Source organism: Mycteria americana, chromosome 26, assembly GCF_035582795.1.
Source record: "Mycteria americana isolate JAX WOST 10 ecotype Jacksonville Zoo and Gardens chromosome 26, USCA_MyAme_1.0, whole genome shotgun sequence".
Lineage (NCBI taxonomy): Eukaryota > Metazoa > Chordata > Aves > Ciconiiformes > Ciconiidae > Mycteria > Mycteria americana.
Window position 1 is genome coordinate 809,731 of NC_134390.1, and position 25,138 is coordinate 834,868.

Sequence of the window (25,138 nt, forward strand, 5' to 3'; positions counted from 1 at the left end):
TGTGCAAGGTGCCGGGGGTGCACACACGTGTGCGTGGGCTGCTGGGGGGGGCAGGCGTGCGTGCAAAACACTGGGACCGTGCACGGGTGCGCGTGGGCTGCTGGCGCGTGTGGGAGGGTTGCTGTGGGGGTGCACACGGGCGTGCACGGGCTGCTGGGGGCACCCACGGGTGTTCATGGGTTGCCGGGGGGTGCACACACGTGTGCGTGGGCTGCTGGGGGGGGCAGGCGTGTGTGCAAGGTGCCGGGGGTGTGCACGGGTGTGCGTGGGCTGCTGGTGCGTGCGGGAGGGTTGCTGTGGGGGTGCACACGGGTGTGCAAGGGCTGCTGGGGGTGTGCATGGGCTGCTGGGGGCACCCACGGGTGTTCGTGGGTTGCTGGGGGGTTGCACAGGCGTGTGCGTGGGCTGCTGGGGGGGGGCAGACGTGTGTGCAAAACACTGGGACCGTGCACGGGTGCGCGTGGGCTGCTGGCGCGTGTGGGAGGGTTGCTGTGGGGGTGCACACGGGCGTGCACGGGCTGCTGGGGGCACCCACGGGTGTTCATGGGTTGCCGGGGGGTGCCCACACGTGTGCGTGGGCTGCTCGGGGGGGGGGCAGGCGTGCGTGCAAGGTGCCGGGGGTGCACACGGGTGTGCGCAAGTTGCTGGGGGTGCACACGGGTGTGCGGGAGGGCTGCTGCGGGCGTGCACAGGGGCGTGCACGGGCCGCTCGAGTCGCACACGCGCGTGCGCGGGCCGCTGGAGGTGCCCACGCGGGTCGTGCCGTGGCCGCGACGCGGGGCGCTGCCGCAAAGCGGCGAGGGTGCAGCCGGGCGGGCGCGCGGGAGGAGGAGGAGGCTGCCCCGCGTCCCCCGGGCGCGTCCCCACGCGTGTCCCCGTGTCCCCAGGGCTCCCTGCGGCGCTTCCTGGAGCAACACGTGGGGACGTGGGCCGGCAGCGTGCGCCTGGCGCTCTCCCTCGCCCGCGGCCTGGCCTTCCTGCACCAGGAGGTCTGGCGCGACGGTGAGGGCGGCCACTCCTGCACCGAGCTCGCCCGGTCTCTGCAGGGGTGTCACCCCCTTGTGACACCACCACCACCACCCCCCCCCCTTGCCCGGCCCCCCCCCAGGCCTGTACAAGCCCAGCGTGGTGCACCGGGACCTGAGCAGCCAGAACGTGCTGGTGCGGGAGGACGGGACCTGCGCCATCGGGGACTTCGGGCTGGCGCTGGCGCTGCCACCGCGCGCCCAGGCTGGCACCAGCGCCCGGCACGCCGTGCCCATCCGCAAGGTGACGGGGACAGGGACGGGGATGGGGATGGGGATGGGGATGGGGAGGGGGGTGGCGATGGGGACAGGGACAAGATGGGGACAGGGATGGGGAACAGGGATGGCAATGGCAATGGGGACAGGGAGAGGGACAGGGATGGGGATAGCGACGGGGACAGGGACGAGATGGGGACAGGGATGGGGACAGGATGGGGATAGCGATGGGGACAGGGACAAGATGGGGACAGGGATGGGGAACAGGGATGGCGATGGCAATGGGGACAGGGAGAGGGACAGGGATGGGGATAGCAACGGGGACAGGGACAAGATGGGGACAGGGACGGGGACAGGGATGGGGATGGGGACGGGGAGGGGGTGGCGATGGGGACAGGGATGGGGATAGGGACGGGGACAGGGACGAGATGGGGACAGGGATGGGGAACAGGGATGGGGACGGGGACAGGGAGAGGGACAGGGATGGGGATAGGGACAGGGACAGGGACAGGGACAAGATGGGGACAGGGATGGGGACAGGATGGGGACAGGGACGGGGATGGGATGGCAATGGGGACAGGGAGAGGGACAGGGATGGGGATAGGGATGGGGACAGGGACAAGATGGGGACGGGGATGGGGACGGGGAGGGGGTGGCGATGGGGACAGGGATGGGGATAAGGACGGGGACAGGGACGAGATGGGGACAGGGATGGGGATGGGGAACAGGGATGGCGATGGCGATGGGGACAGGGAGAGGGACAGGGATGGGGATAGCGATGGGGACAGGGATGGGGACAGGATGGGGACGGGGACGGGGATGGGATGGCAATGGGGACAGGGAGAGGGACAGGGATGGGGACAGGGATGGGGACAGGGATGGGGACGGGCCCCCCTCGTGCTGCTGGCAGCGCGGCGCGGGTGCAAGCGCAGCCCTGGTGCGCGTGCAAGGACAGCCGTAGCGCAAGGGGGACACCGGTGCGCGTGCAAGCTGAGCCCTGGTGCAAGCACGGCCCCGGTGCGAGCTTTACCCTGGCACACGCGCACGCGTGGCCCCGGTGCGAGCCTCACCCTAGCGCGCGTGCGAGCACGGCCCTGGTGCAAGGGGGGACCCGGCGCGCGTGCGAGCGCGGCCCTGGTGCGAGCCTCGCCGTGGCACACGTGCACGCGTGGTGCTGGTGCAAGCCGGGACCTGGCGCGCGTGCGAGCGCGGCCCTGGTGCGAACCTCACCCCGGCGCCCGCGGGTCCCCGGTGCTCCCCGCGTGCCGTGGGCCATGCGAGCGGTGCGGGTGGGTGCAGGCGGGCACCCAGCGGTACCTGGCACCCGAGATCCTGGACGAGAGCCTGGACCTGCGGGCGTGGGGCCGGGCGCTGCGGCAGGCGGACGTCTACGCCCTGGCACTGCTCCTCTGGGAGATCCTCTCGCGTTGCCAGGCCCTCAGCCCCGGTGAGCACCCATGGGTGCCCCCTCGCTCCCCCGGGGACCCCGCACCCATCCCTGCTGACCCCCCTGCCCCCCGCTTCGCCCAGCAGGAGCACCCGTGCCGGCGTTTCGGCTGGCGTACGAGGCGGAGCTGGGTGCCAGCCCCACGGGTGCCCAGCTCCGGCGCTTGGCCGTGGAGGAGCGCCGGCGGCCGCTCATCCCCCCCGCCTGGCACCGCGCCCCCCAGGTCAGCCCCGAGGGGCACCCACGGAGCGGGGACTCCTGCCTGGGTGCCCAGTGGTACCCCCGGGGTGCTGAGGGTGCCCACGGGCAGGGGTGACCCAGGGGGGGTCCGTGCCCAGAGGGTCCCAGGGCTGTGCCGGGTGACCCAGGGTGCCCCGTGCCCAGGGGAGGGGGGCCCTCCCTGGGTGCCCAGGGGTGTTTGGGGGTGTCCAGGGTGCTCTGGGGTGCCCGTGCCCGGGGGGGTCCTTGCCTGGGTGCCCAGGGTTGTTTGGGGGGTACCCAGGGTGACCCAGGGTGCCCATGCCTGAGGGGGTCCCTGCACAGGTACCTAGGGGTGTTTGGGGGTGCCCAGGGGTGTCCAGGGTGCCCTGGGGTGCCCATGCCCGGGGGGGTCCCTGCCTGGGTGCCCAGGGGTGTTTGGGGGTGCCCAGGGATATCCAGGGGTGCCCTGCTCCGGGGGGGTCCCTGCCCGGGTACCTAGGGGTGTTTGGGGGTGCCCAGGGTGCCCTGGGGTGCCCAAGCCCGGGGGGTCCCAGGGGCGTCCAGGGTGCCCAGGGTGCCCGTGCCTGGGGGGGGGGGTGTCCCTGCCCAGGTACCTAGGGGTGTTTGGGGGTGCCCCTTCCCAGGGGGGTCCCTGCCTGGGTGCCCAGGGTGGGTGAGAGTGCCTCTGCCTGGGGGGGGGGTGTCCCTATTTGGGGGTGTCATGTCCAGGGGGTCCCTGCCTGGGGACTCTCTGCTGGGGTGCAAAGGGGTCCCCCTACCCTCGGGGGGGTGGGGGGGTGGGGTGGGGTGTCCCTGCTTGGGGGTCCCCCTACCCAGGGCTTTGTCCCTGCCTAGTGGGGTCCCCGCTTGGAGCTGTCGTGCCCTTGGGGGGGTGGGGGTGGGGGGGTGTGTCCCTTCCGTGGGTTCCCCGCTGAGACCGGGGCGGGGGGGCGGGGGGGGGGGGTGTCCCCGCAGCCCGGGGGGGCTCTGCCGGAGCTGCTGGAGGATTGCTGGGACCCCGACCCCGAGGCCCCGGCTCTCGGCCGAGCGGGCGCTCCAGCGGCTGCAGCGCCTGGCTGCCGGCCCCCCGCAGCGGAGCCAGAGGTGGGCGCAGGAGGGAAACTGAGGCACGGGGGGGGGGGGGGAGGAGGAGAAAGTGGGGGGAGGGGCCCAGCGTCCCGGCCCCGCCCCCGGGGAGGACCCAGGCGCCCGGCCCCTCCCCCTCTTCCTGGCGGGCGGGGCCGCGGCCGGAGCGGAGGCGGTAGGTGGGAGCAGACCCCCCCCGGGACCCCCGGATCCCCTCTGCACCCCCCCCTTGCACCCCCAAATCCTCCCTGCAGCTCTTAGGCACCCCCCGGTCGTCTTCTGCACCCCCAAATCCTCCCTGCAGCCCCTGTGCACCCCCCGGTCTCCTTCTGCACCCCCAGATCCCCCCTGTGCACCCCCTGTGCACCCCCAGTCCCCCCTGCACCCCCAAATCCTCCCTGCAGCCCCTGTGCACCCCCCCAGGCCGCTTCTGCACCCCCAGATCCCCCCTGTGCACCCCCAAATCCCCCCTACACCCCCAGATCCCCCCTGCACCCTCTGTGCACCCCCAGATCCCCCCTGTGCACCCCCAAATCCCCCCTACACCCCCAGATCCCCCCTGCACCCTCTGTGTACCCCCAGTCCCCCCTGCACCCGCTCTGCACCCCCAAATCCTCCCTGCAGCCCCTGTGCACCCCCCCAGGCCGCTTCTGCACCCCCAGATCCCCCCCCGCACCCCCTGTGCACCCCCAGTCCCCCCTGCCCCCCCAAATCCTCCCTGCAGCCCCTATGCACCCCCCCAATCCCCTTCTGCACCCCCAGATCCCCCCCTGCACCCCCTAGATCCCTCTGCAGCTCTTACGCACCCCCCCAGTCCGCTTCTGCACCCCCAGATCCCCCCTGTGCACCCCCAGTCCCCCCTGCCCCCCCAAATCCTCCCTGCAGCCCCTATGCACCCCCAGATCCCCCCCCGTACCCCGAAATTCCCCCTGCACCCCCAAATCCCCTGACCCACCCTGTAACCCCCAACCCCGCACCCCCCCACCTCCCCCCCACCCCCCAAGTCCGCCCTACACCCCCACGACCCCTGCGCCCCCAAATCCCCCTGCCCCCCCCAAATGCCCCCCTGCCCCCCCCCTCCCCTTGACCCAGCCGGGGGGGGGGACACACACGGCTAGGCCCCCACCCCCAAAACTGCCGTGCCTCAGTTTCCCCTCGGAGGCAGCCGGGGGGGGGGGGGTCCCCACAGAGTTGGGGGGTCCCCACGGTGGTGGGGGGTCCCCAGGGACCCCTCCTGCGGTTTTGGGGGGCCCCCGCTCACCCCGTGTCGTCCCCCCCCCCCCAGGTTCCAGAGCTGTCACCCACCATGTGGGACCCTGGTGCAGGTAAGGGGGGGGGGGGGGACGACGACGGACACCCCCAAAGTGGGGGGGGGGGGGGGCTGCCTCGACCCCCATTTCTGCCCCCCAGGGCAGGGAGGGGGTCGGGGTCCCCCGCTGAATTTTCTCTTTCTCCCCCCACCCAGGGCAGCCGCCCCCCCCCAACCCCGTGTACCCCCCAAACCCCGCGTACCCTCCCCAGCCCCCGCCCCCCAACCCCGCGTACCCCCCCCAGCCCGCGTACCCCGCCCCCGGGGTACCCCCAAACCCGCTGGGGGGGCCCGGGCAGCCCCCCTACCCCCCCGGCCCCCCCCCGTACCCCTCAGGGGCTCCCCCGGCCCCCTCGGGGCCTCCCCTGTGCCCCATGGGACCCCCGGGGTGCCCCCCCCTGCAGCCCCCCCACCCCGGGGTGCCCCCCCCGTACCCCCCCGGGCTGGACAAGAAGGCAGCGAAGAAGATGAAGAAGAGGATGAAGAAGGCTCAGAAGAGGCACAAGGTGAGGGGGCGAGGTGGGGGACACACGGAGGGGTCACCCCTGGCCCCCCGCCCCGGGCGCTCATGGCTGTCCTGTTCCCCCGCAGCGCTCTTCGTCCTCCTCCTCCTCCTCCTCCTCCTCCTCCAGCAGCGACTCCGACTGAGGCCACTGGCGCCCGTCTCCTGCCATGGCCACCCGTGACCACCCGTGGCCTCCTGTGTCCTCCTGTGACCACCCGTGTCCTCCTGTGACCCCCCCACGTGCCCACGACCGCCCCAGGCCACCCATGTCCTCCTGGGTGCTGTGACCATCCGTGGCCGGACATGACCACCTGGGACCACCTGTGTCCTCCCATGGCCAACCGTGTGCCTATGACCACCCAGGACCGCTCACGTCCACCTGTGTGAAGCCATGACCACCCGTGTCCAGCTGGCACCTCCCGTGTCCATCCATGACCACACATGACCAACCAGGACCACTCATGACCACCCAGGGACCATCCATGGTCCATCCATGACCACCTGGAACCACCCATGACCACCCGTGTCCAGCTGGGACCTCTCGTGTCCATCCATGACCACGTGTGACCAACGAGGACCACCCATGACCACCCGTGTCCAGCTGGGACCTCTCGTGTCCATCCATGACCATGCATGACCACCCATGACCACCCATGACCACCTGTGTCCACCTGGGACCTCCTGTGTCCACCCATGACCACGTGTGACCAACGAGGACCACCCATGACCACCCGTGTCCAGCTGGGACCTCTCGTGTCCATCCATGACCACGTGTGACCAACAAGGACCACCCATGACCACCCGTGTCCAGCTGGGACCTCCCGTGTCCATCCATAACCACATATGACCAACCAGGGCCACCCATGACCACCTGTGCCCATCCATGACCACCTGGAACCACCCATGACCACCTGTGTCCACCTGGGACCTCCTGTGTCCACCCATGACCACGTGTGACCAACGAGGACCACCCATGACCACCCGTGTCCACCTGGGACCTCCCGTGTCCACCCATGACCACGTGTGACCACCCATGACCACCCGTGTCCAGCTGGGACCTCCTGTGTCTACCCATGACCACGTGTGACCACCCATAACCACCCATGACCACCTGTGTCCACCTGGGACCTCCCGTGTCCACCCATGACCACGTGTGACCACCCATGACCACCCATGACCACCCGTGTCCACCTGGGACCTCCCGTGTCCACCCATGACCACGTGTGACCACCCATGACCACCCGTGACCACCCGTGTCCAGCTGGGACCTCCTGTGTCCACCCATGACCACGTGTGACCACCCATGACCACCCGTGAACCCCGTGCCCACCCGTGTCCCCATGCCCATCATGTCCTCACGCCCATGGGGTCCCCCCACGTCTCCTCACCCCATGGTCCCGGGGTGGGGGGGCCCTGGGTGCCGGGGGGGGGGGGTTGCTGTGTGCTGGGGTGCCCCCGCTGCCCCCCAATAAAGCCCTGGGACACCCCGCTGCGTCAGCGTCTCTTTGCGCCGTTGGGGGGGGACGCGAACCCCCATCACACGTCCCCTTTGGGGGGGGGGGGCTGCCCCTTTGCCCCCCAACCTGCCCCCACCCCCATGGCCCCTCCTGCCCCGATTGCCCCCCGTTGTCCCCCAATTGCCCCCCCCATTCCCCCCTTCTTCCCCCTTTGCCCCCCCACCCTTATTACCCCCATTGCTCCCCTCCAGCCCCCCACCCCCTATTGCCCCTCCTGCCCCCATTGCCCCCCCATTGCCCCCCCATTCCCCTCCTCCGGCCCCCGTCGCCCCCCCCCCCATGCCCCTTTTTCCCCGAAGTCCTCCGAACCGCCGGCGGCGCTGCGGTCTTACGTCGCCGCTCTACCCGCTGGCCTCCCCCCCCGCCCCCCCCTTCCCTCTTTGGTGCAAGCACGGCGGGGCGGGGCGCGGGGAGGGGGGAGGCCGCTCTATCCCCGCCCCGCCGCGCCTCGCTGGTGCGCGGCGTCCGTTTCCGGGTCGGGGCGGGGTGTAAATCGGGCCGCTCCCGCCGCCCCCTCCCAGACCCGCCGCGGCCGCCGCAGCAGGAGCAGCCGCCGCCGCCGCCTCCCGCCGCCATCCCGCCCGCCCGCCCCGGCGCGCTCCCTCTCCCCCCCCACCTCCCTCCCCTCCTCCCCGCCCTCCCTCCTCCCGCTCCGCCCGGAGCGTCCTTCTCCCGCCGCCGTTACCGGCGCCGCTCCAGGTAGGCCCGACCCTCCCCACGCCGCCTCCCGACCCCTTTCCCTCCCCCTCCCCCCCGAACCCCCCCCCCTCGCCGCCATCCGGCGCCGACTTCCACAACGGCCGCGGAGCCGCGGCCTCGCGTAGCGCCCCCGCGCCGCCCCGCCGCCGGCCGCGCCCTCACGCCAGCCCGCGGCCTACGTGCGGCCTAGTCGCGGCCTAGGCCGCGGCCTGCGCGCGCGCTGCGCCGCCGGCGGGGGGGGGGCGGGGGGCGCCGCCGCCCCTCCCTCCCCTCCCCGCCACCCCCCCCTCCCCCCCGCGGGGACCGGGACCGGGACCGGGGGGGGCCGGGGAGCCGCGTGCGTCACATGGCGCCGCCACCCCCCACCCACCCCCCCGCCGGTACCGGGCGGTTGCGGGGGGGCACCGGAGGGGGGGGATTTTTTTTTTTTTGCCTTTTTTGCTTCTTTTTGGGGTTTTTTTTTGCTTTAGGGTTTTTTGGGTTTTTTTGGGTTTTTTTTTTTTTTTCTCAATGGCCGGGCCCGTTTTTGCCGCCATCCCGAGTTATTTTCCCCCCGGCCCGGTTCGCGGCGCCGCCGCCGGGGGAGGGGACACGAGCCCGGCTCGGAGCCGCCACCCCCCGCCTCGAGGAGTCGGGGGTTTCCCCCTTCACCCCCCCGGGACCGGCCCGGTTTGGAGCCGCGATCCTGGGCCGGGGGTCTGCCCCCCCCCCCCCTGCCTCCGGGTGTTGGGGTGTTTTGAGAGCCCCGGAGCCGGTTCCCATCCCGGCCCGGTTCGGGGTCCAGAGCCGCCCCCCAGCTCCTCGGGACCAAGCTGGAGCTCAGCCGCGCTCCCGGGACTCGGCTGCTTTTCCCCCCTCCGGGGTCCGGGTCCACTTTAGAGCCGCGATCCCGGGACTGGGGACCCCCCCTCACCCTCCTTTGTGGACGGGCCCGATCCGGAGGCTCAATCCCGGGCCCGGGGGATCGGTTTGTGCTCCCCCCCCTCCCATTCCCTCCTGGGCCAACGAGCTGGGCTCAGAGCCGGGATCTCTGGTCCCGGACTTGTTTTTAATCCCCCCAGCCGCAGGGATGAGCCGGTTTTGGAGCCACATTTTGCCCCACCTCAGAGACAGGCTGGTTTTGGAGCCAAATCTTTGCCCCGGCAACCAGTTTCCCCCGCCAAAATGTTCCCAGTTTGGGGCCGAATCCTGAGTGGGGAGGCCCCCGGGTGGGTGTTTGATCCCAATACAGGCAGCAGGCAGGGGCCCGGCCCTCCACGTGTACTGTGGGGGCAGGTAGGGCTGCCAGATGGAGGTAAGGAGAAGTTTGGGGGAAGTTTTCCTGCGGAAGAGCCTCGCCGTGAGCCCGGAGCGGAGTGACGGCTGCCCATCGGCCTCGGCCTGCCCCGCACGGCTTCGCTTCTCACTTTGCGTAACCCCCCGGCAGGTTTGGTCAGCTCCTTTTGTCCCCAGCGGGCTGCGAGGCGGCCCCGTAACCAACCCAAGCTCGTTCGACTGGCAAAACCGCTGCTAGGAAAGCAAATTAATGCTAACGAAGGCGAACTGGGACGCTGAACTGGTGGGAGGAGGAGTGGGTTCAGAGCCGGAGAGACGGCGGCGGATGCCAGCGAGGCTCCTGCCACCTCCGGTGAACTGGGAAACTCGTAAACAACCGACTCGTGGGCTCGGGTCTAGACTCTCCTCCTCGCTCCACCGCTGCCGGGCTTGGATCCTGAGCCCTTCTTTCCAAACTAGGCAAACGGGTGCCTCTTTGAATCTGACGGGATGTCAGGCTGAGTTTTATGGAGGCCGTAACTCCTCGCTACGGCAAAAAAAAACCCCCCTTCTGTGCCAGCGGCTTCCCCTTAAAAGAGCATTCACCCGGAGTGCGGCAGCGCTGCCCGCTTGGCATGGTCCCCTGCCAGGTTAATCCCCCTGCCCTCACCCCGGCTTCTTCTTTCCCTGGGCTTGGTTAAACTTTGATGGGGTGGTGACCAGCCGGACTGATTAAAAAAAAAAAAAAAAACACCCAAGAGCTGAAATTTAGTTTATTTAATTTGTTTTTAAAGTTAAATGGCTGACTAGCCGAGCCGGTGGCTGGTTGCGGTGTTTTGCAACTGCTGTCGACTCGGGCTGCAGGTTGTTTGAAACCTGATCGTGTGCTCATGTGGCCTTATCTGGTTTGAGTAAATCAACTTGGAAACCGGTCTGAAAGGCCTCCCCACGCAGGCTCAGGGCGCAGATAAGTTTTGGGTTTTTTTTTTTCTTTTTTTCTCGACAGCCCGGCTCCCCAAGCGGGTTAAACCAAAGGGAAACGGGGCAGTCGCTCCGTCTGGCGTGTGCGTGTCTACACGCAGCTGCGGAGGAAAGCTTGTAATCTAGATTAAGGCGTGGGGCTCGCAAGTAGAGGCAAGTTCTTTTGGAGCTGTAGGCGAAGCCTCTGGGAGGAGCAGGACTGGAAGGAGGCAGGGGATGAGCGAGACCCTCGCAGCTCCGGTTGTTGCTCGATGCTGGTGGGATCGTGCCAGTTCCGACTGTCCACCCTGGAAAATGCCTGGCAGGAGGAGCAGCCTGTTGGGGAGCCGAACTGCTGTGCATCGGCTCTCTTGATCGTTGCTTGGAGAGGAGCGTGGCCTTAAAACTGCCAGGGGGATATTCAATGGGAGAAGAAAGCGCAGTGGGGCGTGAATCCCCCTGGGATGGGTCTGAAACCGGCCGGGGAGGGTTGGCAGAGCCCCTCAAATGCAACCCCTCTCTCGTTCGTAGCTCCGCTCGCCCAGCGACCAAAGATCTGACCACTGACGAAGCCTGACTCAACCCAACGCAGCTCAAGATGGACACCGGTGTCATTGAAGGTGGTTTAAATGTCACACTCACCATCCGACTACTTATGCACGGAAAGGTACGTGTCCACGGGACGCAGGGCTGAGCCGAAGCCCCCTCGCCCGACGCAGGGGTGGCCCTTCCGGCAGGCCGGGTGGAGGCTGGGTGCTTCCATGGCAGTAAATCCTCTTGGTCGGACGTCTTGGAGCTGCCTCGTTATTGCAGCCATTAGGCAGTGGCGTTAGGAATGTGCTCTTTGGCACCCGGCCGGCTCCTGGATATCTCATGACGAGCAAGGCAGCGCTTTAAAAGCGCAGCGCATCAATAAAAATAAGAACCTGGGACGGGGTGGGGAAAAGTGAGCTGATGGAGAGCTCGGCTGGGAGCGAGGTGTCAGTCCGCCTGGGGGGCCATATCTTCGGTCCTGAGGAACTTGTTTTGGCTGTAAAAGGGGGTGGTTTAAGCTTGGGACTCCTGGAGTTTTTTTAAGCACTGACTAATTGCTGCTTTTGTTTCCATCCCAGGAGGTGGGAAGCATCATTGGGAAGGTAAGTGAGCAACAATCCCACCCCCCCCCCCCCTTCCCCTGTCTCCCTCTTCCCCCTGCCCGCCGTGGCCGCACTAATGCCTCTTCCTTCTCTCCCTCCGCACAGAAAGGGGAGTCCGTGAAGAAGATGCGCGAGGAGGTGAGTCCCGGGGCTGGGAGGGTTGGGGGGGATCCAGGGGGATCTGTCGGGGCCGCGGTGGCGCGGACCTTAAAAGGAATTTGCAGGCAGTGCGGTGCCAGCGGCACCGGCAGCAGATGGGAGCCGGCAGGCGCGAGGCATGCTGGGAGGTGTAGGCAGGGCTGGGGCAGGAAGCCGAGGAGGCTAAGATGGCTGCCCTGAGCCGAGCGGAGGGAAGGAGGATTCATCGCTGGTTGCGGAACCCTGGGGAGCCCGGCTACCCCATTGCAGAACCGAGCCGGGTGCATGGACCCGCTGCTGGTTTTGGGGGTCCGAGTAGGGGGCTGGGAGCCCTGATTTCTGCTCGCTTTCCTCCCGCAGAGCGGTGCTCGCATTAACATCTCAGAAGGGAACTGCCCCGAACGGATCATCACCCTCGCTGGACCCACCAATGCCATCTTCAAAGCTTTTGCGATGATCATTGACAAACTGGAAGAGGTGCGTCTGCGGCCTCGAGCTCCCTGCCCCTGCCCGCAGCGAGCAGGCAGTGGGCTGCTGCCCTGCCTGCAGTCATCCTTTACCCCCCTGTCCCTGGATAAATTTACCCTGGGATCTGCCCCAGCGTGTGCTGGGGGGTCCGGAGCATGAGGAAAAGCTCTTCCCTGGGGATGAGCAGCAGGATGGGCTTGTTCCGCATGGGCTGGCAGTGTTTTCCCTGTGGGGCCTGATCTTTGCCCGGCTGTGAGCAGGGTCAAGGTCCAGGTAGTGACACTTCTCCGTGTGCGCTCAGCCATCCTTAAGCGACTGCTCGCTGAGTGCCAGAGCCCTGCAGGGACTTTTCTGGGCTGAAAATGCCCCTTGGCCACTGGTTAAACAGCTTAAAACAGAGCAGAGCTTCGAAACTCCCCTCGTCCTCCTGGGTGGTCGTGCTGGTTCCCCTTCGGCACGCCTTGGGGGGCAGCAGGGGCTTAGCTCCATCTCCGGCCCCGCTGAGGAGGGGCCCTGGGGCTGCGGCTGCGCAGCGCCGAAGGAGGAGCTGCATTGTGCCCCTGGTTCTGTGGAATCGGTGGCTTCCGGGGGGGATGCTGATCCCGGATAACCTGGATCCTGGCTGCGGGTGTTAGAGCCTGTGGTGTCGAGGAGCTTTCCATCCTGCTCCGCGTTGTTTGGAAGGCGTGAGCGCTCCTTGCCTGGTACGGGGCAGAGCTCCGTGGCCCTCACCTTGCCTGTGGGGGTAAAAATCCTGTTTCCTTTTGGATTTGGGACCCTTCCCTGGGAGGAGACAGCCCAGCACCAGCAGATCTGTCCCCAAGGTCCCCTCTGCTCTTGCTGCTGCCTAAAAGGCTGCTGAGCTCAGAGCTGTTTCTGCCGTACCCCGAGAGCTCCCTGTCTGAGCGTGGCTCCTGGCTGCCAGCGTTCTGAGCGCTGGGCTCGGAGTTAAAGCTTTTATTTTACTAGGTCAGTTGAGCCATGGCCTTGTGCCTCCCCTCCCCCTGCCAGCACGTGACCGCTGTAATCGGCGCCGGGCTTGTTGTTCCCCGGAGCTGCTCCTGCCCGGATCCCCCATTACAATGGGAATCTCCATGCTGAACTGGGAGCTGTGGGTGCACTGAGCCCCCAACCACTTGTCCCCCTCCAGCACTGGCACAGCCAGTTCCCGTTCGGCTGCGGTGTGACCCAGCTGGTGCCTCTGCGCTGGCTGGTGGGGGTTAAACCCCCATTTTCATGGAGACTAACAGAGTTTGGCTTCTTTCTCCTTCCCCAAAATGTGGCCGTGTCATTTCTGTGGGCTGCTAACGAAGTCCTGGGAAATAGAACTGGGAGAGCCCTGGGGTCACCTTGGCCCGGTCTGCCCGTGCCAGCGTCATCCTCCCTGTCCCTCTGCTGGGCACGTCACCTCCCCGCGTGCCATTCTGGCGAGGGCACTGCTCTGGGCTGACCCCTCTGAGTAACTCCTCTTCCTCGCAGGACATCAGCAGCTCCATGACCAACAGTACAGCTGCCAGCCGGCCCCCAGTCACCCTCCGACTCGTGGTACCTGCCAGCCAGTGCGGTTCCCTCATTGGAAAAGGAGGCTGCAAGATCAAAGAGATAAGAGAGGTGCGTGTTGGCCAGCCCGAGGGGGAATGTGTGGGGTCTGAGTGCCCCCAGCTGCAAATCCTTGCATCGGCCCCCACCCTGGGTGGTACCACATAGTAGAGACGTGGCATCATTCGACCTTTTTGGAGTTCCTTGTATTTTTAGTGCTTGTGAAACTGAGACTCGGGGCAGACCCTCCCCTTCCTGGCACTGTCCTTCACAGCAGGATGCCTGGGTTCCTGCTCCCCCCTTCCCCGGGCTATCAGTCGTCCCCCCCAGCCTTTTCCCAGTTGTCGGAGGGGGGGAAACGCGCTGCCAGGCCTGTGCTGACTTAGCACCGGGCGCTGCCGACCGTGGGCTGCTGGGGGATTAACTCTCTCCAGCTCCGCTGGCTGGGGAGATGAGCTTGACTTGGGTTACAGGGAAAGGCTGCAGCCCAGGTCCTCCTCTCCTGCCCTGGGCTCCCGATGACCGACTTATTTCCAGCTAGGATTAAAGGACTTTATTTTTGGGGAGGGGGCGGGGGGAGGGTAAGTTTTGGCTATGTATAACCCAGCCACGGGGTTTGTTGCTGAGGTCACAGCCCTTACTGGGGTCTGACCGCCTATTTTTAACCGTAAACTTTGCAGAGCACGGGGGCACAGGTCCAGGTGGCAGGAGACATGCTGCCCAACTCGACCGAGCGAGCCATCACCATCGCTGGGATCCCACAGTCCATCATCGAGTGCGTCAAACAGATCTGCGTTGTCATGCTTGAGGTAGGGCCTCCCCCCAGGCCTCGTGGGCCCGTTTTTTTTTCCCCCTGGGGAGGCACGTGCAGCGCAGGGATCCCCGCTGCCCTTGGCGAGCTGTGCCCCTCCTCGCGAGTGGAAACTGCTGAGGACAGAAAAACGGTTGCTGGGGGATAAAGGGATAGCTGGGGATTACAGTCTCATCCAGGTGAGGCTTGGAGCTGCTTAAAACCGGGGTCAAGCCGGGCCTCTAGAGCTGCTCACCAGCTAACCATGTCACTCGTGGTTCCGTGGTGACCGGTCGTGCTGCCCAGCACGGTGACACTGAGCAGCGGTGTCCTGCTGTCCCAAGCCTCCCTCGCACGCTGCTTTGCTCCTTGGGTGTCCTCCCTCGGCCCCGTGCCCGGGATGGAGAAGAAATAGAATTGCTCTGCGTCCTCCCAAACGGCCGATTTTAAACCCAAAGCAGAGCGTTGGCATCTGGGGTGCAGGGAGGGGATTGTCGGTGCCAGCGGCACTCGGTGTCTAACCTCTCCTCTCTGCCTGTCACCCAGTCTCCCCCGAAGGGCGTCACCATCCCGTACCGACCCAAGCCATCCAGCTCTCCCGTCATCTTTGCAGGCGGTCAGGTAAGGCCTCTCCTCTGCTCCTGGGGTGCGGGGTGGGGAGAGGAAGGGGGTGTCTTATCGAGTTGCCACGCTGCCAGCGCACATCAGCCGCTCTGCGTGCCTGTCACCCACGCCGCTTCCTTTGGCGGAGAGTGGCTCTGCTTGGCCTTGGCCTCCCAGAGCCTGCTCCGAGCCTTCCTCACCGAGCTCGCTGAGGGATGGAAGAGGGCAGAGGTGGGATGGGGGAGGAGGGGGGGGGGGGGCAAAAAAGCTGATTAGGGGAGGAGGGGGTGCTGGCAAACAGCTCTGGAGTTAACCAGCCAAAAAAAAAATCCCGGTGTGGTGGTGGGGGATTTGAATCAGGCCGAGACTCCAGCTGCCAAATCCAGGCTCTGCCCCTCTGCCTGGGGCTGGCTCTGAGGACTCGGCGTGACCCGTTGTGGGTGACTGGCCCAGAGGGTTGGGAGGTTCTCTGCTCTCCGGGGCTGGCTCTTGGGGTGCAAAGGCTTAGCCTGGGGTGCGGAAAGGTTTCATCTTGCACGAGGGGAGGGTGTCAGATAGGAGTAGCCATCAGGTGATGTGGGATTTAGTCCCTCCTGCGCTGAGCTGATCCAGGGGAGTTGCTTGCTCCCTGCTGCCGAGCCAGGTTACAGGTGACAGGGCTCCCTTGGGATCCTGTCTGCTGTAAAGCCCTGAATCCCCCGGCCCTGTTTGGGGTGGGGGGTGCTGGCTGGGCGTCCTCGCCCACGGTCCCATCTAGGCCGCTGGGCAAGAGAGGAGGCTCAGGCCTGGGTGCGGGTCACCCACTCCCCACCCTGCGGTTCCCAGGGCTGCCGTAATGCTTGGAGAAAACGCGGCGACTCGTGCAAATGCATCCGCTGCCTTCCTGCTGTCAGGGAGACCCCTCTGGGGTGGGCTCTGGCAGGGCCCGGAGCCCCTAGCCGGCCCGGGGACCCGCTCAGGCAGCGCAGGCAGGGTCTGGTGTTGTTGATGGAGGCCTCCATAGGCAGGGAAGGGGGTAGCTGCTGCCGGCCTCCCCGAGAGCCAGGCCTGACTCTTCTCTTCCCCCCTCACCCCGCCAGGCTGGCACGCCATGCTTGTTTTGGGGACGGACCTGCCGCCGTCCCCTTCCTCGCCTCGGCCCCCCCCCACCCCCCCCTTGCCCTCCCTGCCTCTTCCTCCTCCCCTCCCCGAACCCGGTCAGCCCCCCCCGCCTCTCCGACAGCTTCTCCTGCCGCTCTGCGCCCCGGGGGAAGCGCCTGGCCGGTATGTCCGTGCCCCCCCGCGCCTCTTGCAAGCGGAGGGCCGTACCGTGCGGCCCCCCCCGCGGCGCGGGAGCAGGCTGCCTTCCCCGTTAGAGCAGTGAGGAGCAGGCTTCCCACAGCCACGCATCTCTTCCCTCCCCTCCCCTTTCTTCTCCCCCCTCCTTCTCTTCCACCCCTCTCCCCTGGCCCAGGGCCGCGGCCAGCCCCATGCAGCCGTCCGGGCCCCGCTCCCGGTGGTGTTGCGCTCTGTCTTTGCAGCTCAGAGTCGTGCGTAGAGCAGGGTTAGCCCTCGAAAAGCAGAGCTAATGTCGATGTGACTTTGGTGTTAGCGGAAGGTTTCGGATTGACAGCCCTGGAGACTGAAGTCCTCTAATTTATCCACAGGACAGGTACAGCAGCGGCAGTGCGAGCTACCCCCACACCGCCCCATCCATGTGCCTCAACTCTGACTTGGAGGGACCACCTCAGGAGGTGAGAGGGGAGTTCAGTCTCCACGGCCCGTTCAATCCTTGGCCTCTCTGAGACTGCCAACAAGGGTGGCATCCCCGTCCCCCAAAACCGTCAACGGTGGCTTTTGTGCTGTGGACTCCTGTCCACTGGGAACTGGACTCTGAGCCCACCAACCTCTCCTCACGCAGGCCACCCGGCAGCCACTGCATGGCAACGAACTTGGGCCAATTCCAGCCTGGGCTGCAGTTCTTCCGGTGACCTGGAAGTGAGGCTGTGTACCCCCCTCTCCCCTTCCTATCCCACCCACCCCCATCTGCCCGGCCCCCCCCACCCCCCCAAACCTTAGCCAGCCAGGCCCCAGCCAGTGACTCGCCCTTTCTGGGTAGCTTCAGGAGGAATCTGAAGTCTGTGGCTGTCCCTTAACCTCAAGACATGGAATTGTGGCAGGTCAGGCACTCAGCCTTGTTACCCCCCCCCCCCCCCCCACCCCCCGAATGCCTCTCTTTTGCCTTGTCTAGCATCGGTAGCCAGCTCCAGCATTTACCTCTAGCTTGCCCGGCGACGTTTTCCTAGGCGTGCGGAAGTGACGAGAGGACTCGGAAGGGGACTTTTTTTTTTGGGAGGGGCTGCTGGGCCGGGGAAAGGAGGGGCCGGGAGCTAGCAGGGCTGGCGGGGGTGTTGGAGATCTTCCCCTGTCGGCGAGGCGGGGGGCGCAGGGCTAGACGCATTGTCGGACTCCACCACACCATACATCTTCATCAAGATCCCAGCCGTTCTGTTTTTGTCTGCCACTTTTTTTTTTGGGGGGGACGGCGCCATACTGTCCACTCTCTCCCTGTAACCGCCATGTAAGGCCGAGTAACCGCCCGTCTAGAAACTGCTTGTTACAGCATTTATCCGTCCCCTGCCTCTCCCTGCCCCACTTCCCTCGCCCCGGAGAACTCTCCACCTTGGCTCTCTGACTTCCTGGCTAGTTGAAATCTGTCTGTCCCTGGGTGGCTGTCCGATGGTTGTTAATAGGACTGTTTTCCTCCTTTTGTAGGCCTATACCATTCAAGGACAGTATGCCATTCCACAGCCAGATGTAAGTTTTGTTTACAACTTCTTGTCTTGAAATCCACCCTCTTCCTCCCCCCTTCCAAAATTTTCTCCGTGCTTTCTCGACTCGAGCCGCTAGCCGTCAGCTTGGGCTGAATACTCAATCCGATCCGAACTCCCCCCCAAAAAACTCGCCTCCCTTCAATTCGCCCTCCTGCAGCCAGCTTCACCCTGTCTCAAATCTCTCCTTTTTCCTTCCCCCACCTTCTTTCTGACACTTCCCTTCCTATATATTTTTTTTTCTGACCCACCTCTCCCTGGCTTGGCATTTCACACCAGCTCCGGCTTTTCCCTTGCCCCCTCCCACCCCCCCGCCCCTTGAATTTGGCACGCAGCCCGTCAAGAGAAAACAAAAACAGCACATGATGGTTCACTGTCATGGTGGTTCTCCTGGGGCAGGGGACAGCTGGCCCAGCGAGCGGTCGCAGGTGGCAGTTGGGGGGGGGTGGGGGGGGGTTGGATCCGGCCCGGCCCAGGCTGCTGCCAGCCTGTCGGGGACCGTTTGGGCGAGGAGTGACAGTCCAGGCAGCGGCCACCTCTCCCGCCGGCGCTGTCCCGGCTTGCTGTTGGACACCACCATCCTCTGGCACCCATGCTCATCCCGTAGGCTCGTTGCAGGCTCTCCGGGGGCCGATCTCTGCTCCTGGCACCGTTAGAGCAGCGAGGGGTGGGGCTGTGACGCGCCAGGCCAGGGAGGAGAAGGGCTAGAAGGAAGCTGGGCTAAGAGCGACTCCGGGGGCTGAACCGAGCCGGGCTCCATCCCCATCTCCCTTCGTGGCACTCCTGTCCCCGCTGCTGCTCCCTGCATGGTGTGGTGTGAGCACCCTGCTGTCTCCTCTCTCCTGCTCCTCTCTGCTTCTCTCCCTGAGCTCCTTTCATACCTTGCTTCACCAGGGGGTGGGCGCAGCCCCCCCAGCCCACCTTGGCCTGGCGCCTTCCTCCTCTCTGTGTTGGAGAGGGCCGGGCCGTGTACGGAGGGGCCGGGGGGGACCCGGTGCCACTGGCAGTGTCCGTGTTGATGTGCGTGCTGTGTGAGTCCTGGCCCCCTTTGGGCTTGGGAAATGGCTAACATCAGCCTTTTTCTTTCTCTTTTTTTCCCCCTCTAGCTGACCAAGCTGCACCAGTTGGCAATGCAACAGTCACACTTTCCAATGTCTCATGGCAACACTGGATTCAGTGGTATGGAAACTCCTTCTCTCTTCTGTACACTAGCGTGGGCCAAAGGCCAGACTGCGAGCCGCCGCTTGGCTCCTCTCTAACGGGGCCTCCGCTTGGGTCTCGTGCTCTCAAAAAAAAAAAACCAAACCAAACGTTCCCCCAGAGCCGAGCCCGGCCAGGTAACTATTTTTTGTCACGACGTCTCTGGGGGCGACTTGGTACCGGCCTCTGTGAGTCGCGGGGGGCCGCAGAGGGTAGAAAAAACAAAACAAAACCAAACCACCGAGCAGGCAGGGCCTCCATGCTGCTTTCCTTCCTCTTCACCCCCATCCTCCACAGCTCTGCCAATGCACTGGGAGACCCCCCCGACCCGCAGCACCCTCTCTCTCCCCTCCGGCTACTCCAGTCCTGAGCAGGCAACTGTTGAGTTGTACCAAATTTGCTGTAGATTTGCTAAGATGGCTAAAATATCCATTTGGGGCTCTAAACTTGAGACAGCCAAACTCATTGTCACTTGTATCTTAACAGGCATTGAATCCAGCTCTCCAGAGGTGAAAGGCTATTGGGGTAATGATTAAAAAACAAAATCTGTAGTTATTCTATTGTGTATTAATACTGACCGGGGTCTCGTTCTCCCTGTTAAATGCTGCCCGCCTTTGTGCACGGATGGGAGGGGAAAGGGGGGGTCAAGGGGGAGCCTTAGAAGGGCTGGAGGTACCGACTGGCTTGGTTGTACGTGCCCCAGAAGAAGTCAGCTGGACAGTGGAGAGCAGCAGGACTTGTTGCAGGGCTCGGTCATCCAGCGCCTGACGCTGTTAGCGAGCCTTGGGCCCCCTTGCTTTACCCCCCAACCATGCGCTGCAGGGGAGCGATTTCCCCCTGCCCGAGGAGTTGCTGGAAGCGGATCACCTGCAGCGGCCGAGCCCCTGCTTGCTGCCGGTGGCAGAACCGCTGGCGAGGGGCGGGGGGGGACGGGACAGCACCACGTTAACCGCCTTGGCTGCTGCTGTCCCCCCCCAGGCTGCTTCGCCCCTGCCAAAGCCCTGGGGTTGAGGTCTTGAGGCTCCCGCTGCTCCCTGTAGCAGGGAGCGAGCTGAGGAGGGAGGGGGGGAAATATAAAAACATTTAAAAAAAATAATAATAATAATAATAATCCACTTGGCGCACATGCGTGGCCCCATCCGAGACGTGAACAGCCTCGCAGCGCCCGCGCCGGCCGGCATAGCACTGCCCTGCCGGGGCTGCGGTGGCGAGGAGGAGGAGGAGGGGGGTAGCATAGCTCTTCAAAGCTGGTAATGGAGCGGGCAGCAGAGCCAAGCGCCCGAATGGAGCCCACGCAGTGAGAGTGCGCTGCTCTGGGACTGTCCTGACCGGAAGGAAGATCCTGTGGTGACATTGCGGGGAGGGAGAGAAGGGGGGGAAAGAAATTGGGGTGACCAAGGCGGGGAAAGCAGGCGAGCGGGGAGGAGGTGGGGAGCAGCGGGGAGGGTTGGAGTAACCTCACAGCTTGCTCTGCCCTTCCCCTCCTGTTTTAAACTGTCTTCAAGGTAGCCATGAAGCTGGCAGCAAATGCTGGCTTGACTGCTGCGGTCTGTCTGTGCTGCGCCCTCTCGTCCCACCACCTCCCCCTGAACTTCTCCCGCTTTTTCTCTGTTTCTAAGCAGGTTTGGATGCCTCTGCTCAAACCACCTCTCATGAACTCACCATTCCAAATGATGTGAGTATCCGCATGGGATCCATCTTTTCCAGCCTGCACTGGGGAGGGGAGGGTCGTGGGCAGCGGGCAGGCAGCTGCCTGCTTGTCCTTGTGGGTCACTGGGAACTTGCCCCTCTCTTTTTTTTTTTTTTTCCCCCTAACAAAATGGGGTGCGGGGTTGCCCCTTCTCAGCTTCAAAGCTGTGGGAGGGCTTGTGGCTGCACCCCAAACTGCCTCCTTGGACCTCTCTGCTGGCACCGCATCCCTTCTCCCCCTTCCAGCCAGCTTTTAAGGCAGAAAACCCCTTTCTCTGCCCCTTAAAACCCCCCCCAGGAGGTGCCACCCTGACCCTGTGGGGGGACAGACACGTGACAGGGGAGGAGGCGGGTGGGTTAACACGCTTGGCTCTTACCCGCTGCTAACGAAGCTGCTTTTCCCCCCCCCCCCCAGTTGATTGGCTGCATCATCGGGCGTCAGGGCGCCAAAATCAATGAGATTCGCCAGATGTCTGGGGCGCAGATCAAAATTGCCAATCCAGTGGAAGGATCTACTGACAGGCAGGTTACCATAACTGGATCTGCAGCGAGCATTAGCTTGGCCCAGTATCTAATTAATGTCAGGTAAGTCTCCGAGCGATCAGGCTCTGCGGGTCGGGGGGGGGCTGGCACTGCACGCCCATGCCGTGGGGTACCGCTCCCGGGGCTGGGACCCTCCTTGTGCCCCGACGCATGAGGGAAAGGGGTTTTCTCCCCCGCCCTCCCCCCTTTTTTTTTTTTTTGTCTTCTTTCCTTTCCCCTCCCTGTGCCTGCTGTCCCATTTTCCTGGTGCGATCGCCTCCCGGTCTGTGGGAAGCTGTAGGGTAACGGACCCGGCTGGAAAGGGGTCCGGCCACGGGGCCGAGGGGAGCCCGTGGCCGCTCAGAAGCCGTGCCTGGCCCTGTCAGGCTCTCGGCGGTTAGGGCTGTGCTGTTTCGATCTGGCGCGCGCGTGGCGAGGGCTTTTCCGTGGGGTGATAGCGGAGGGACTCCCCTGGGCCCGCTCGTGGAGATCCCGAGCGTCTCCCAGCGGGATGCTGTGATCCCAGGGAGAGGAGTTGGTGCTGGCTTGGCTCCTCGGAGCGGCCGGCGAGCCCTGATGGGGACGGCTGGCTTCCCCGCAGCCCGGCACGGGGCCTGGCCGCCTGCCCGCCATGCGGCACGCTGCAGCTTGCTCTGCCGCAGCGGGGATTTAGGGCCCGACTCGGACTCCGTGCGCTCAGACCCATCTTGCTGTGGCGGCCCGTGTCCCCTGCGATGAGCGGGGCTGGGAGCGATGTCCTCCCCGGTCCTCAGCCCCTGGGGCTCGGGATGGAGGAGAAGAGCTGGGCGACCCCCAAGCCTGTGCAGGGACTTGTCGCTGCTCCGTGTCGCGTGGGTTGACGCCAGGGTGGCACGGCAGCTCCAGCCCGCTCCCAAGCGGGAGCAGAGGAGAAGCCGCCTGTGATTTATCTCTTTTGGTTTTTTTTTTTTGGCTTATTCCACTTGCTCCACACTGGTTGTGTCAAGGTGCCCGGCTCCAAGGGCGCTGGGATGGCCTTGCCGCTGAGCTGATGGCTCGGGCTCTGGGGTGCGCGGGGGGTCCTGGTGCGGCTTGGAGGCGAGGCCAAACCTCGCCGGGCACGGCTGCGGCCTCGCAGCACTCTTCCCTCCTTCCTTCCCTCCCTCCCTCCCCGAGCTCGGCTCGTGCGATTTTACGCTGTTTGTCCTGTGCTTTTTTTTGTGGTGTTCCCTTCCACCCACCCGTATTTTTTTTTTTTTGTTCCTTTTCTCCTCTGTTACAGTTTAGAAAGCGCTAAACCCTCCTCCCAGGCAGCCTCCGTCACGATCCCTGACCACCTCAGCATCAACCTCTCTCAACCCTCCACCCCTTCTTCTTCTTCCTCCTCCACCACCACCCCCTCGCTCGCCACAGCGGGGGCCTCCGAAGCACCCGCCAGCCTCCCCAACCCTCTTCCGACTGCCCCTTGTGTCTCCAGTCTGCTTGGCATGAAACCTGTCCCTCTCCTGGCTCTAAATGTTGTGTCTGCTGCTAAGGGTACCTCCGCTCCAGCTGTGCCATGTGTCACTAACAAACTGAAAGCGGAAAAGCAGAGATTTTCTCCTTACTGAGTCTGCTTGTGGCCTTAGAGGACCAGCAGATCGGTGGCAGCATGGAGACCCCGTAGAGGAGACTTGGAAGAGCAATTTTTTTTCTCTCTCTTTTTTTTTTTTTTTCATTGGGTTTGGTTTTTTTGTTTTTCTCCTCCTCCTCCTTTTTACTCCAAAGTGAGCTTGTGATGTTTCTTAGAACGGAGTTTTCTTGCCGGCCGAGAGACGATTTTCCCTGTGTCCCAGCCCGGCCTGGAGTCTAGTGATCTGTTCAATTCCTTCTCGATCCTGCTATCTTGTAGCCGTTGCTTTTTTTTTCCTCCTCTTTTTTTTTTCCTTTTTTTTTTTTAGTAGCTTGGTTGCAGTCGCGGTTTTGGGGAGAGGGTGGGGAGGGGGGGTGGAGGGAGGGGTTTCGTTACCGAATAAACGAGTTGGGATTTAATTGCGTTCCTGGTGACGTTGCCCATGGGGCTCGCGGCCTCGCCTGTCTCTCTTTAATGTCTGTACCTGTAATAAAGTTGCCACGGTGAGAATCTGCTCTGCTAGATCTGTGCTGACGGGGGGGGCTGAGCCCCGGGGAGGGGGCCTCACGGGGTGCCCTCTTGCTGGGGGGGGCTCACTGCCACCCAGATTGGGGTTGCCCCCCCCCCCCTCCAAATTGCAGGGAGGGAGACGCTTTGAGCCGCGGAGGTGGCAGCTCCTGGGGACGCTTGGTGCGGGTTGGGGGTGCTGGTGTTGTCCCTGCTTGCTCGGGGACCCCCTTTGCATTGTGTGTGTGCCCCCCCCCCCCCCCCCCCCCCATGCTCCCCAGGGGGTCCCTGGTGGGGGTACAGCCCCCCAACCCCTTGCTCTCTCCCTTCCCTGCAGGAATCGCTGCCTAATCCCTGTCTGCCCGCACCCTGGGGTGCCCAGGGCGCTTCGGGGTCCCCCTTCCCCTGGGTGTCCCCACCCCAAAAGCTTTGCCCCGCTGGTGCGCTCGGTCTGGATGTGTCCCTCCCCGGCAGAGCTCTGGGGGGGAGCCCTCCGCCTCCACTTTGGGGGGGGCAATCGGGGGCGGGGGGGGGCCAGCAGGCTGCACCCTCCTCCTTGCCGCACCTTCCCCGCCGCTTGTGCGCAAAGCAACCCCCCTGCACCCCAAAAACCTCCTCCCTTCCCTCCTTGGGGGGGGGTCCGTCCCTCCTCCAGGGCACTCCCTCTGGGGAAGCCCTTCCTCCCCTGCACCTCACCCCTCCTCTTCCTCCTCGCCCCCCCAAACCGGGGCCCCCTCTGACGCCCTTTTCTTCATTGCAGGCTCTCCTCGGAGACCGGGGGCATGGGAAGCAGCTAGGGGCCCCGACGCGGACCCTCGGCCTCACCTCACCATCCATCTGTGTAGTCCCTTAGCAGCCAGCCCCAGGTTTTAACTAGTTTGTAAATTTTTCGGTTCCTCCATGCTCTCCGCGGCCACTCATGAGGTTTTTTTTTTTTTTTGTTTTGGTTTTTTTTGTTTGGTTTTTTTTTTTTTTTTAATTACAGCATTTTAATTCCTTTCTCCGTTCAGCTGTTAAAACGCTGAGCCCCAGATCTTAGTTTTATAAAGCTTCTCTCTCTCTCCTCCCTGCCCCTCCCCTCACCCCACCCCCCCCACCCCCCACCCCACCCCCCCCCCTTTTTTCGGCTCATGAAGTTTCTGTTTTGTCATGAAATGTAAGAGTGGAAGAGAAACATTTCAGTTTAGTTCTGTAACGTCAGGAAATTTTTCAAAAAAAAAAATTAATAAAAAGATGGACTGGAGCTTTTCCTTGTGAATAGAAACTGGAGGATATTTTGGTTAATGGATCTGCCTGTCTCCGTCTTTATTTGAACTCCCCCCCCACCCCACCCTGGTTCTGCCCAGTGCTCCCAGTATGATTTGGGTTCTCTCTGGGGGTGGAATGGAGCCCCCAGGCTGGATAAACCACTCCCTAGGGGGGGTCTCTGATACTCCAGCTGCATTTTGGGGGTTTCTCTACCTCTCCCAGTGCCCTACAAACTGGTCTTTAATGGAAACCAGTATCCCAGCTGCTTATTACTCTCTGCCTCTTCCCCCCTCCACTCCAAAATCCACCTGGGATCTTCCTTTGCTTCAGGGGGGGGAGAGCAATTGTGCCCCCCCTTTCCCCCTGGGGCTCCAGCACTGGCTCTCTATCACCACCCAGTGCTCCCAGTTCCACCAGTAAAAAAGGGGGGGACTGTAGGGGGGGCTCAGCCCCTTATAAGCCCCCCCCCCCCAAAGGATCCCCTGGCCTGTCTTGGGGAGACAGGTCCTCTCTCTGGGGTGGGGGCTATTACAGTAGGGCCTACAGAAACACAAGAGGGAGACAGAGAACCTCTATCCCTGTTCTCCCCCCCCCCCCCCCAAATAACCCCCAGTGCCCCCTCCCTCAGTCCTGTGTCCCCCCCCCCCAGGCAGAGAGACAGCACAGAGCTTTCTGTAG

The 25,138-nt window shown here is 64.3% G+C and overlaps 3 protein-coding genes across 13 annotated transcripts in view; all 3 read left to right on the forward strand.

Moving 5' to 3' along the window:
• The window catches only part of AMHR2 (anti-Mullerian hormone receptor type 2), a 13,011-nt gene extending 8,996 nt beyond the window's left edge, over window positions 1-4,015 (forward strand). The window contains 6 exon segments of the mRNA XM_075525319.1: window positions 888-1,002; window positions 1,109-1,269; window positions 2,541-2,688; window positions 2,775-2,911; window positions 3,865-3,921; window positions 3,923-4,015. Coding sequence (XP_075381434.1) covers window positions 888-1,002; window positions 1,109-1,269; window positions 2,541-2,688; window positions 2,775-2,911; window positions 3,865-3,921; window positions 3,923-4,015 — 711 coding nt within the window.
• Window positions 4,016-4,109: 94 nt separating this feature from the next.
• PRR13 (proline rich 13) lies at window positions 4,110-6,840 on the forward strand. Its single transcript, XM_075525539.1, has 4 exons — window positions 4,110-4,150; window positions 5,261-5,300; window positions 5,441-5,790; window positions 5,876-6,840. Exons 2-4 carry the CDS (start codon window positions 5,282-5,284, stop codon window positions 5,930-5,932), a joined length of 426 nt encoding a protein of 141 aa, XP_075381654.1. The 5' UTR covers window positions 4,110-4,150; window positions 5,261-5,281; the 3' UTR covers window positions 5,933-6,840.
• A 980-nt stretch (window positions 6,841-7,820) lies between these two features.
• PCBP2 (poly(rC) binding protein 2) lies at window positions 7,821-24,455 on the forward strand. Of its 11 annotated transcripts, none has more exons than XM_075525349.1 (15): window positions 7,823-8,005; window positions 10,751-10,886; window positions 11,332-11,355; window positions 11,461-11,493; window positions 11,854-11,970; window positions 13,441-13,572; window positions 14,181-14,309; window positions 14,837-14,911; window positions 16,540-16,626; window positions 17,648-17,689; window positions 18,810-18,882; window positions 19,390-19,428; window positions 20,523-20,578; window positions 21,008-21,177; window positions 23,973-24,455. In XM_075525349.1, the coding sequence occupies exons 2-15, from the start codon at window positions 10,818-10,820 to the stop codon at window positions 24,007-24,009; spliced, it is 1,083 nt and encodes a 360-aa protein (XP_075381464.1). In that variant the 5' UTR covers window positions 7,823-8,005; window positions 10,751-10,817; the 3' UTR covers window positions 24,010-24,455. The 11 variants fall into 11 exon arrangements, with proteins under 11 accessions (XP_075381469.1, XP_075381472.1, XP_075381470.1 ...); XM_075525350.1 differs by having other exon boundaries at window positions 7,824-8,005; window positions 20,526-20,578; XM_075525354.1 differs by lacking the exon at window positions 16,540-16,626 and having other exon boundaries at window positions 7,821-8,005.
• The last annotated feature ends 683 nt before the right edge of the window (window positions 24,456-25,138 follow it).

Bases quoted from the DNA above. Each gene is read 5' to 3' on its own strand.
- PRR13 (XM_075525539.1), top strand. The intron at 5,791-5,875 runs GTGAGGGGGCGA...GTTCCCCCGCAG, and splicing joins AGGCTCAGAAGAGGCACAAG to CGCTCTTCGTCCTCCTCCTC.
- PCBP2 (XM_075525349.1), top strand. From the start codon at position 10,818: ATGGACACCGGTGTCATTGAAGGTGGTTTAAATGTCACACTCACCATC. The intron at 11,494-11,853 runs GTGAGTCCCGGG...TTCCTCCCGCAG, and splicing joins TGAAGAAGATGCGCGAGGAG to AGCGGTGCTCGCATTAACAT. The intron at 18,883-19,389 runs GTATGGAAACTC...GTATCTTAACAG, and splicing joins TGGCAACACTGGATTCAGTG to GCATTGAATCCAGCTCTCCA.